A 12,782-nucleotide genomic window follows, 5' to 3' on the forward strand; every position below is an offset into this window, starting at 1 on the left:
CAGTGGAGTTCAGCCTAAGAAGTTAGGGAAGTCTTTGCAGAGCTACTAGTTGGGCTATGCTCTGAAGGGTCTGTACTTTGTGTGAATTCACTTATAGGAATATAGGCAGAGAAATGAGCAGAGAGAAGACTGGGGAGAATATTCCAGGAAATAGCTTGAGCATAGGTCCACAGGATTGAAATGCTGAGGAATGTCAAGCAGTCCAGTGGTATGGAGGGATTAGCCAGAAGAGGCAGAAAAAGAAGAAAATGCAAGGCCAGAGGTGAAGGATTGGATTTGTTATGGAAGTTTAAGACTGTATTAATATTATAAGGGGACCTACTTTGTGGTTTTAGTAGAGGAAATGAGATTTTTCATTATGTCTCAAACTCTATATAAGCAGTAATACGTTTGTCATTAGATGAAGATGCCCTTGATTTCATTAACTACACATTCATCCTGAATTATGTTTTTATAGTATTTTTAGATATGAAAGCTCCACATTATCAAATCAGAAAACGTGTCTATATTTTATAATTCCACTTCAAATCTGTTCCATAATTACTTTTAATAGGAGTTAAATACATTGTCTCAATTTATAGAGATCGGGAGCTTAACTGCAAATCACATTAGTGTTAGAAATTATGTGGCAGTTTAAGGCTTTCAATCTATAGGAATGCGATCCTGAGGATCAAAGAAGGGAGGAAAAAAAAGGTCCAGAGTGAAGGTCATACACCAAAGAAATTATTTCAGAAAGACAACCTCATAGAGTAAAAAAAAAAAAAAAAAAAAAAAAAAAAAAATTGATCTTGAAGAACTTGGAGAAAAGATGCTGAAATATAGTCATTCTAGGTATTAGAATGACAAAACACTGCAGGAAATCTCACTTTCATGACCTATAAGGTATATGTTTATTATTTTCCCATAGCTGGTTTTAAAAAAATATTTAATTATGCAATAAATTTGTCTTTCTGGGAGGCTGAAAGTTATTCTGTAGTGATGCCTCCTGGAAAGACTACCATATCTTCTTAAATCTATGTCCAACTCCTTGAGGCATCAAATCTAGATAATGTTCCATTAATATTAATTTTATTAATATTAATTAATATTAATACTATGAGGAGCATATAATGCATAATTAATCAAGTGGATAGAATAATAAGCCATTACATCTACAGACATTTCTTGAATACCTGTGATGTTCCACAGATACATACAGATGTTTTGGGTGCTTGGGATATGTTTGTGCAAAACAATTCCTATTTATGTTGGGTAGGAAAAATTCTTCTACTCTCTTACGTTCAACAGTAACTGGGGGCATGCAAATTAAACTAACAATAGGCAGATTAATAGGAGAGAAAGCATACAATTTTTGCTAATATTCATGTGCACAGGAGTTCACAGAGAAGTAAAACTCAAATAGTTAAAAATAGTAAAAATAATAGTTGGTAAAAATAGTAAAAAATAGTTATATTCCCTTTTAACAAAAACAATAGGGTTTGGGGCATCAAGGGACAATAAATTATGGGGAAATGACTAAGAAATATATGGGGGAACTAATGAAAAATAAGGGCTATTTTAGTAAGGTCTGTTTATGCAAACTCATCTTGGTGTCAACTCCTCATTTTAGATGATAAAAGAGTGTCTCTTCTCTATCTAGTATGGGAGATGGACACTTTCTTCAAAGGAAAATTTATGCCTTACTCTTTTTTTTTAGGATTTTATTTATTCATGAGAGACACAGAGAGAGAGAGAGAGAGAGAGAGAGAGAGACAGGCAGAGGGAGAAGCAGGCTCTATTCAGGGAGCCTGATATGGGACTTGATCCCAGGACTCTGGGCCAAAGGCAGGCACTAAACCACTGAGCCACACTGGGATCCCCTATGCCCTACTCTTTAGCTTTCAGCTAAAAATAATCTTATGTTAAAGTGGTATATTTTAGGGTGGCATATTCCGATCCCCTTTATTTACATTGCAGAAAGATGACTATGCAGTATGCTTAACTAAACATCAGTATTTTTCAGCCTGGACCCAGAATGATCCTCTAACTCAAGGGTTCTCAAACTTGGGTATGCAAAGTATCATCATCCTGGGAATCTTGCAGATGCTAGCTAGTTCAGTAGGTCTGGGTGGTACCTGAGTTCAGCCTTTCTAATATGGAAGGTCATGCCCATTCTGCTGGTCATTGGACCACATTTGAACAGCAATATAATCCATGATTTCTTTATGTTTGCTATTCAGTAAACTAATCAAGGAAGATTCTCTAAGAAAAAAAAATAGGTATTTTTAATCAGGTAAGGTTGAGGAGGGCTGTGTACTATCCTTTTCTCTCAAAGATTCATAGTGCACATAACCACATGGAAAGCTCTGAGACCCAGGGGAATTTTATCAAACGTTTAAAGAAGAAACCATACCTATTCTCCTAAAGCTGTTTGGAAAGATAGAAAGAGATGGAGTACTTCCAAATTCGTTCTATGAGGCCAGCATCACCTTAATTCCAAAACCAGACAAAGACCCCACCAAAAAGGAGAATTACAGACCGATATCCCTGATGAACATGGATGCAAAAATTCTCAACAAGATACTAGCCAATAGGATCCAACAGTACATTAAGATAATTATTCACCATGACCAAGTAGGATTTTTCCCCGGGACACAAGGCTGGTTCAACACCCGTAAAACAATCAATGTGATTCATCATATCAGCAAGAGAAAAACCAAGAACCATATGATCCTCTCATTAGATGCAGAGAAAGCATTTGACAAAATACAGCATCTATTCCTGATCAAAACTCTTCAGAGTGTAGGGATAGAGGGAACATTCCTCGACATCTTAAAAGCCATCTATGAAAAGCCCACAGCAAATATCATTCTCAATGGGGAAGCACTGGGAGCCTTTCCCCTAAGATCAGGAACAAGACAGGGATGTCCACTCTCACCACTGCTGTTCAACATAGTACTGGAAGTCCTAGCCTCAGCAATCAGACAACAAAAAGACATTAAAGGCATTCAAATTGGCAAAGAAGAAGTCAAACTCTCCCTCTTCGCCGATGACATGATACTCTACATAGAAAACCCAAAAGTCTCCACCCCAAGATTGCTAGAACTCATACAGCAATTTGGTAGCGTGGCAGGATACAAAATCAATGCCCAGAAATCAGTGGCATTTCTATATACTAACACTGAGACTGAAGAAAGAGAAATTAAGGAGTCAATCCCATTTACAATTGCACCCAAAAGCATAAGATACCTAGGAATAAACCTAACCAAAGATGTAAAGGATCTATACCCTCAAAACTATAGAACACTTCTGAAAGAAATTGAGGAAGACACAAAGAGATGGAAAAATATTCCATGCTCATGGATTGGCAGAATTAATATTGTGAAAATGTCAATGCTACCCAGGGCAATATACACGTTTAATGCAATCCCTATCAAAATACCATGGACTTTCTTCAGAGAGTTAGAACAAATTATTTTAAGATTTGTGTGGAATCAGAAAAGACCCCGAATAGCCAGGGGAATTTTAAAAAAGAAAACCATATCTGGGGGCATCACAATGCCAGATTTCAGGTTGTACTACAAAGCTGTGGTCATCAAGACAGTGTGGTACTGGCACAAAAACAGACACATAGATCAATGGAACAGAATAGAGAACCCAGAAGTGGACCCTGAACTTTATGGTCAACTAATATTCGATAAAGGAGGAAAGACTATCCATTGGAAGAAAGACAGTCTCTTCAATAAATGGTGCTGGGAAAATTGGACAACCACATGCAGAAGAATGAAACTAGACCACTCTCTTTCACCATACACAAAGATAAACTCAAAATGGATGAAAGATCTAAATGTGAGACAAGATTCCATCAAAATCCTAGAGAAGAACACAGGCAACACCCTTTTTGAACTCGGCCATAGTAACTTCTTGCAAGATACATCCACGAAGGCAAAAGAAACAAAAGCAAAAATGAACTATTGGGACTTCATCAAGATAAGAAGCTTTTGCACAGCAAAGGATACAGTCAACAAAACTCAAAGACAACCTACAGAATGGGAGAAGATATTTGCAAATGACATATCAGATAAAGGGTTAGTTTCCAAGATCTATAAAGAACTTCTTAAACTCAACACCAAAGAAACAAACAATCCAATCATGAAATGGGCAAAAGACATGAACAGAAATCTCACAGAGGAAGACATAGACATGGCCAACACGCACATGAGAAAATGCTCTGTATCACTTGCCATCAGGGAAATACAAATCAAAACCACAATGAGATACCACCTCACACCAGCGAGAATGGGGCAAATTAACAAGGCAGGAAACAACAAATGTTGGAGAGGATGCGGAGAAAAGGGAACCCTCTTACACTGTTGGTGGGAATGTGAACTGGTGCAGCCACTCTGGAAAACTGTGTGGAGGTTCCTCAAAGAGTTAAAAATAGACCTGCCCTACGACCCAGCAATTGCACTGTTGGGGATTTACCCCAAAGATACAGATGCAATGAAACGCAGGGACACCTGCACCCCGATGTTTATAGCAGCAATGTCCACAATAGCCAAACTGTGGAAGGAGCCTCGGTGTCCATCGAAAGATGAATGGATAAAGAAGATGTGGTCTATGTATACAATGGAATATTACTCAGCTATTAGAAATGACAAATACCCACCATTTGTTTCAACGTGGATGGAACTGGAGGGTATTATGCTGAGTGAAGTAAGTCAGTCGGAGAAGGACAAACATTATATGTTCTCATTCATTTGGGGAATATAAATAATAGTGAAAGGGAATATAAGGGAAGGGAGAAGAAATGTGTGGGAAATATCAGAAAGGGAGACAGAACGTAAAGACTGCTAACTCTGGGAAACGAACTAGGGGTGGTAGAAGGGGAGAAGGGCGGGGGGTGGGAGTGAATGGGTGACGGGCACTGGGGGTTATTCTGTATGCTAGTAAATTGAACACCAATAAAAAATAAATTAAAAAAAATAAAAGAAAAAAAAAAGGAAAGCTCTGAGAATTTCTTTTGTTTAACTTTGTTTTGCTTATTTTGTTATAAAATAATACCAAAATTGTCCAAAAGATACTTGCCCAGGAGACATTTTTAAATTTCCTCCTGAGGAATATTTCATGTTTGCCATCAGTCACTCTATATACATTGTTTTACTTAGCTGCTATTCAATAATCTGTTTTGGAGTCAAAATCATAAGCCTCAAAACTGAAATTAGTCTCAGTTAAAATTAAATGACTTATAGATCATAATGGCTTTTGATGAGAAACCCTTAGAGCAAATAATCTTGTTGACAAAAAAGAACTCTTTGAAACTCCAGAACTGTGCTGTTTATTGTCCTTTGTAGTAAGATAAAGAAGGGAAAGATAACAAATATGAACATTCTAGGAACCATGAAAGTACAATGAATGAAGAGATAGAGACTAGATAATTGTGGTAAATGTTTTATATAATTTCTATTCATCTTGTTTTTTGTTATCATGATCACAGTTTCTATTTTCTCCATAGTCAAAGGAAGAAGTAGTTCTGTGTATTCAACTATTTAACTACATAGTTAAAAAAAATCTGTTAGAGAAGAAACATTTAGTTGTGAGGTTTGGAAGAGCCACAAATCTTGTACAATTTATTGCTATGAGCAATCTTACTTGTTCATTTAAGCAATAGGTGAACTTTCGAGAGTTGTGTTAATTTTAGCCAGTTACTGTAAATGAACTCTTCAAAAGCCTTATGCAAATTAGCCCACTTCATTATATCATGTGGATTCTTTTGTTAAAGGTACTACAGCTGGGGAACCTGGGTGACTCAATGGTTGAGTGTCTGCCTTTGGCTCAAGTCATGATCCTGGGGGTCCTGGGGTCCAGTCCCATATCAGGCTCCCCACATGGAGCCTGCTTCTCCCGCTGCCTATCTGCCTCTCTGTGTGTCTCTCATGAATAAATAAATAAAATCTTTAAAAAACAAACAAACAAACAAACAAACAAAAGGTACTGTAGCTGACTTCCTCCTCAAAGGCCTGATGAATGCAAAGGGTGCCTCTAACAGATTATGATCTGAACATAGTGAGAAGCTGCCTCTTTTCACCCTTTGTATTCTACTATTTTGTGGATATTTGAGATTGATTTCCATAATCTGTATTAGAAAGTAATAATGTGAAAAAGAAGAAAGAAAAAAAGAAAGAAAGAAAGAAAGAAAGAAAGAAAGAAAGAAAGAAAGAAAGAAAGAAAGAAAGAATGTAATTTGCATTGCAGTATCCAGTTCACCTCTAGTCCTGAAGGGTTATGGACAGAAGAAATTAAAATAGTTAACATTCTTTTACTACCTACAGAGATTGGAGGGGGTATGGCTCATCCGAATGAAACAAAACCCTTCACTTTTAAAGCTTCTATTTGTGTGTGACTCAGAGTTGCCATCAGGATGATTCTGTTGTTTGGCAGGACTCTACAATGTGCCTCATTCCTTTTTTTTTTTTTTTTTTTTTTTAAGGTATTTGTGCAACTCTGCATAATAATGTATACTGATCTCTCCTTTTGTAGAACAACTTCCACAGATTTTGTCAAATTCAGGAAAACCATCTCTCTTCTCGAATATGAATGCAAGCTGTATTATTTTTAAAAAATTATTGTCCATGAGGATCATGTGTGTATGTCTTCATTGTTGAGTGATTATTCTGGACAAAAATTACACCCTGAAAAACAGTACTATTAAATGGAATAAAGGGGGCAGAGGGACATATTGCACAAAGCACTGGTGAACAGATTTCAAAAAGGACCAAATCCTAAATCCAAATCCTAAGTGCCAAGCACATCTGGGATTCTTGTACCAGGCCTGTAATTTCAAAATTCACCTGTCACATGCACACTCTGGTGAACCCTCTATGGAGTTCTTGTAGGTGGTCCTTCAACAATGCGGGGTACACACTGGAAACACCTGAGCAGTTTTAAGAACCTAGCCATGCTGACAGCCCTCCCTAGAGATCCTGAGTTAGTTGATTGGGAGTGAGTCTTAGGCATAGTCTCATTTGAAACACTTTTTTTAAGAAAAAGATTTATTTATTTATTTATTTATTTATTTATTTATTTATTTATTTATGAGAGAGACAGAGCAAGCGAGCGGCACAGACACAGGCAGAGGGAGAAGCAGGCTCCACGCAGGGAGCCCGACGTGGGACTCGATCCTGGGTCTCCAGGATCAGGCCCTGGGCTGAAGGCGGCGCTAAACCGATGAGCCACCGGCGCTGCCCTGAAACACTTTTTAAAACTGAGTTAGAGCGACAATAACAGCAGTTCATCCCATGATAACAGCCCGTTATCCATGGTGCAAGAGTTGCTGACGCTTAGTTGGAAAGGAGCACAGGCCCGGAAAGACAATTGCCGAAGGGTGGCTCAGGAGACAGGGGCCAAATCTCCACTCTCCCACCATAGCTGACCCTTATCCTGGCAGATGGGAAAGGCTGAGGCTAAGCTATAGTTTGAAGGTTTGAAAAATTTCACTCCAGGAAGTCTTTATTATTTGTTTTGTTGTTGTTGTTCTTAATTAGAGATTTGATAGGATCAGGAAACAGAAAACTGTAAATAATTGTTTGCTACCCTTGCTCTTACCCAGGCGAAGCAAGAGCAAACTGTACCTGCCATTAAATGGTAGATCGAGGATGGTTTCATTTTTCAGCTTCACCTACAACAGACTGAACATTTGTTCAATACAAGGGTTTACTTTTTTCTGTTTTTAAATTTTCTTTTTTATTCTCTAAGTGACATTCGAAGGCTTGAAGATCTCTATAAAGGAGCAAAAGCTAGCTCTCTTTCCCTTAACTGTTATGTAAATGAGGTATCCAAAAGTAGTGGTTTAATTTTTATGGTGTTTTTTTCATTGAGTTGCTATAGGGTGTTTTGTTATTTTTGAGTTCCTGTAATTGTGTACTGTAATGATTTCAAATGGCGCTGGCACAAAGATGTTCTTGTTCCACTAAAAGACTTCTCTTGAAGCCTGTTTATTTAAACTGATATACCATTACAAAAAAATCACTTATTTGAATAATGTAACTACATAAAGCCTTTCAACCCAGCAAAATAAGGAGGAATCAATCAGTAAACGCTCATATTTTAAGTACATTTCCCCCTGGCTTTTCATATAAAAAACTTTCTTTCAAAAGGAATTTTATACACTTCATGTCTAAATGTGCATATTATTGTGCTTTTTGCCAACAGTTATTTGTAAAGATAATCTCTCAAAAAGTCACTTTAATGAAAAAAGATAATTATCTTGAAAGTGTCTTATTTGTTGCTCATTTTTCTACTCTTGGAAAACATGAGAAATTAAATTTCCTCTTCTCTCCACCCCTCAAGTCTCCTTTTCCTAAAAGGCATACATAACCAGAACTTGTCATTATGAGAGGCAAATGTTCCAACTGTGAATCTGTGATGTAGACTTGGGTTCTAAAGCAAATCATTAGGTCTTACGAGATCATTTAACAGAAGTAGGCTATCTTTGTTAAGGTAATTTCTGTGAACTAAGTAGAATTTTCTCTGAACTAAATAGAAAATCTTTAGCTTATCATATGGATGAACAGGTCCAAATAAATATTAAGTTGTAGAACAAAAAGTCTTATTAGAGGGTCTCCTGCAGTATATTACTAAATATATGATTTACAGTTGACTTTACTCCATGGAAAAGTACAGTTCAAGAGGATGTGCTACTTTTCTTTTTTATTTTTTTAAAGACTTTATTTATTTATTTATTTATTCATGAGAGACACAGAGAGAGAGGTAGAGACACAAATATGAGAGGGAGAAACAGGGTCCTCAAAGGGAGCCTGATGGGAGACTCCATCCCCGGGCCCTGAGATCTTGCCCTGAGCTGAAGGCAGACAGTCACTTGCTGAGCCATCCAGGTGTCTCAATGTGCTACTTTTCATAAAATAGTACACATATTCAGAGACTATATAATAGAGAAACTGAAGAAGTCACAATGGTTTCTAAATCGCTTTAGCCATCAGGATTCACTAGATATTCTTTATGTTTTATTTGTTGAAATACCATACATAATTTTTGGTTTGCTGCTTTATTTCATTTTACCACTTAGTTAATTTATTTTCAACTCCACTTTTGGCAACTCTTAGCTTTTGCCTGTTACAATATTTCCAAAGAGATAGTTTTACTTCTTCCAATACTTCCTTTTAGAAGACTTGAGATGTAAACTGAAGCAAATATAGGCACCTTAGTGTTTTAGCATTATTTCTCTTTGGTTTGTAATTGTCTTATCCTATTTTTAAAGGCAGAACACTGGTTTTTAAAGCACCAAATAATTCATTTATGATAATTCCTCAAACTCATTTTTAAAAAGTGCAACCATGAGGGCTAAGTTTTAATTCCATCACTTCCTTTTATAGCAGAGTCAGCAATTATCATTTCTTCTCTATGTGCCAGGTTCTAGAGTCTCTCTCTCTCTCTCTCTCATCTAGTTATTACATATATATATATATATATATATGTTTGTATACATACAAATACAAATATATATATTTATATACATACTACCTCATTCAACTCAACAAGTATGCTGACACCTGATCATGGACACTGAAGAAGATGAAACTGAATTTGAAAGGACTTTCTCAGGATTATACAATCTACTAAAAACCTACTAAAAAACAAAGCCAGAAGTTTGATACTATCCTTGGCCAGCTCTACCTGCCCTCACACTTCAAAACCCCTTCTTCCTTCATGCCACAAGAGATTAAATTTTAGGCAAAAGAAACCACAACATTTTTTACAGTTCTTTCGGCTAACATCCCCCACCTAGGATTTGAATGTAGGAAAGGGGACATATTTTAGTAAGTCAGTCCTGAGGTGTTCTCTGGTATGACTGATGTGATTGCCATTTTTTTCCCTAAATACTTTATCACAGACATCAGTGTCTGAAAATTAGGAGAAATGATCATGGGTCTTTATTTTGTTCTCTATGATTTCTTTTTCATACTTTGCAGAGAAAAAACATACTGAATAGAAGAGCTTAAAAGCCAGAGATTAGGGGCAACAGGAATTTCTGACTTGCTAAATGACTGCCTCATTCAGAGGGATCTCATTTTAACTTAAAATTAAGGCAAAAATAGAAGGCATTTTAATGTAGAATGATCCCAACACTTAGAGTCGCACACTTAAGACTGAAGATTCAGGGTTGCTTAGCAACAACAGCAGCAACAACAATAAAACCCTTCCACTTTTCTAACAAAGGCTGAAAAAAACATAATGGGTGGAGACTGACCACAGTTGAGCATCTCTGAGAGAAGCACCAAGTGTGCTCATTAGGTATGAACCATAAATCCCAAAGAGACTATCTTGTTGTAGGTAAACTTTTAGAAAAGATAAGGCTGGGAAACAAGGGATTCAGTCAACCAATCAACAGATATTTGTTGATAGTTGTATCAACTTTGAATATATTCAGTGGCAAGTAACAGAACATCAAAATAACATTGGCTTACGCAGATAGGACTTTATTTGTCTCCAGGAGAGCCAGTCTAGAGCTGACTGGTATGGGTGGCCCAAGGGTGTAAACAAGGACCCAACTCTTTCTATCTTTAATAGGTAGGCTTGTATTCGCTTGTTTTTTGTCTCATAATCTCCAAAGCTTTCTTAGATCTGTAAGTCTTGTGTCAAAATTCCAGGCAGGGAGAAGGCAGAAGAACATAGAAGCAAAAAAGGTGCTTTCACCTAGGGTTCACCAAATATCTATTATTATAAAACAAACTACCCCTAAATTTAATGGCTTTAATCAACAAATTAAAAATATTATATACCATGATTCTGTGGAGCAAAGAACTCAATTACTGAGGGTTGGCCAGGCATCTCTCTTTCACTCTTGACACAGCCTGTCCATATGGCTAGTGTGGACTTCCTCACACCACAGTCCCTTCAGAGTTCTCAGATCTCTTGCAGAGTAGCCCAGGAATCCCCAAAAAAGGAAGAAGAAAGTTTTAGGTGTCATAAAGGCTATTCCTGGAAGTGACATAGCATCAGTTCCACTACATTCTATTGGTCAAAGCAGTCACAGTTCAGCCCAGATTCAAAGGAAGTAGCTAAAGATACCCCTGTACTCTCCAACCTTCTGCCTCTCAATGGTTAGGAATATCAAATAATTTACCTTTATCTTTATCACAGTCTGCACTATTGTCATAAATTATTTGTTTCCTCCACATGCAAAATACACTAACTCCTTCCCATGACCCAAAAAAAGTCTCATTCTATTATGGCATTAGGCTCAGGCTCAAGATCTAGGATCTCACAATCTCTATCAGACTCATGTGGAGATAAGGCTTCTAAAAGTGTGGTTTTTTAATCTCAGTTCCTTGAGTGCATTTATACTCATGCTGAAGAGCTATGATCTAAAAAGACAAATTATCTTTCCCCCATATTGTGCTGACCAATAGTTGGATCTTTCCCCCATATTGTGCTGACCAATAGTTGGATCTCAAAGTGTAGAAAAGCAAGAAGGCTAGGGAGACTGATGCTGGAGGGACAGAAGTTAAACAGAGAAAATGGCCTAAGAAGGTACATTGTCATTTTTTCCAAACAATCTCCATCCAAAGGCCTTTACATCATGCCTTTATATTTTGAATCTAATTGAAAACACTCCAGTATTCCTTGAGTTAAGAATTGAGTCTTTGCACAGAATAAAATACAAAAGACATGATTTACCAATGATTAAATTCAAAATAAACTTTTATGTATAACTATGAATATACATATTAAAATTTAAAATTCAAGGTACTCAGAGCCAAGATTTCATCACATGATGATTGTACGTTATGATTGTCACGCATTGTAGCATACATTTTCAATTTATACTGTTTCTATTTAAGCCATTTTAATCACTACATAAGAGTTCTGACTTCTCTTTTACACTAGCATTATTTATAAAAGTAACAGTAACATTTAATAAAATAACATTCAGATACTTTTGGAGCAACCTATTTTTTAATTTATTTTTACTTTTTTAAAGATTTTATTTATTCATGAGAGACAGAGAGAAGCAGAGACAAAGGCAGAGGGAGAAGCAGGCTCCCTATGGAGACCCTGATGTGGGACTCAATCCCAGGACCCTGGGTTCACATCCTGAGCTAAATGCAGACACTCGATCACTGAGCCACCCAGGTGTCCCATTTTTTTAAATTTAAGTTCAATTAGCCAACATATAGTACATCATTAGTTTCAGATGAAGAGTTCAATAATTTAACAGTTGCCTATAACACCCAGTGCTCATCACATCACATGTCCTCCTTCATGTCCATTACGTCAACCTCCTATCCACCTCTCCTCCCTTAGTTTGTATTTGTAGTTAAGAGCATTTCATGGTTTTTTTTCTCTCTCTGATGACTTCCCATTCAGTTTTACCTCCCTTCCCCTATGATCCTCTGTGCTGTTTCTTATATTCTTGATATGAGTGAAACCATATGATAATTGTTTCTCTGATTGACTTATTCCCTCAGCATAATTCCTTCCAGGTCTATCCACGTCAATTTAAATGGTAAGTATTCTGATGGCTGAGTAATATTCCATTGTAAATATAGACCACATCTTCTTTATCCATTCATCTGTCAATGGACATCTGGGCTCTTTCCATAGTTTGGTTATTATGGTCATTGTGGAGCAACCTCTTTATAATGGGAATTATCATGAGACTTTGGATAAGCTTGTTTGGCAAATAACTGCCCTGCTTTCTTATTTACTTTTCTTGACTACTCCTTCCACCTCCTTTCCTCTTTTTCCTCCCCTTCTCTTTCCTTCTTTTTTTTTTTAAAGAT

At 36.8% G+C, this 12,782-nt stretch overlaps 1 protein-coding gene across 6 annotated transcripts in view; it reads right to left on the reverse strand.

Annotated features, from left to right (window-relative positions):
- Positions 1-10,949, reverse strand: part of PEX5L (peroxisomal biogenesis factor 5 like) — a 315,279-nt gene extending 304,330 nt beyond the window's left edge. For all 6 annotated transcript variants that reach the window (XM_038583444.1, XM_038583441.1, XM_038583448.1 and 3 more), the window contains exon 1: positions 10,779-10,949. In XM_038583444.1, coding sequence (XP_038439372.1) covers positions 10,779-10,781 — 3 coding nt within the window. In that variant the 5' untranslated portion in view covers positions 10,782-10,949. The remainder of the gene's footprint in view (positions 1-10,778) is intronic.
- Positions 10,950-12,782: the final 1,833 nt, after the last annotated feature.

This window comes from Canis lupus, chromosome 34 (assembly GCF_011100685.1).
Source record: "Canis lupus familiaris isolate Mischka breed German Shepherd chromosome 34, alternate assembly UU_Cfam_GSD_1.0, whole genome shotgun sequence".
Lineage (NCBI taxonomy): Eukaryota > Metazoa > Chordata > Mammalia > Carnivora > Canidae > Canis > Canis lupus.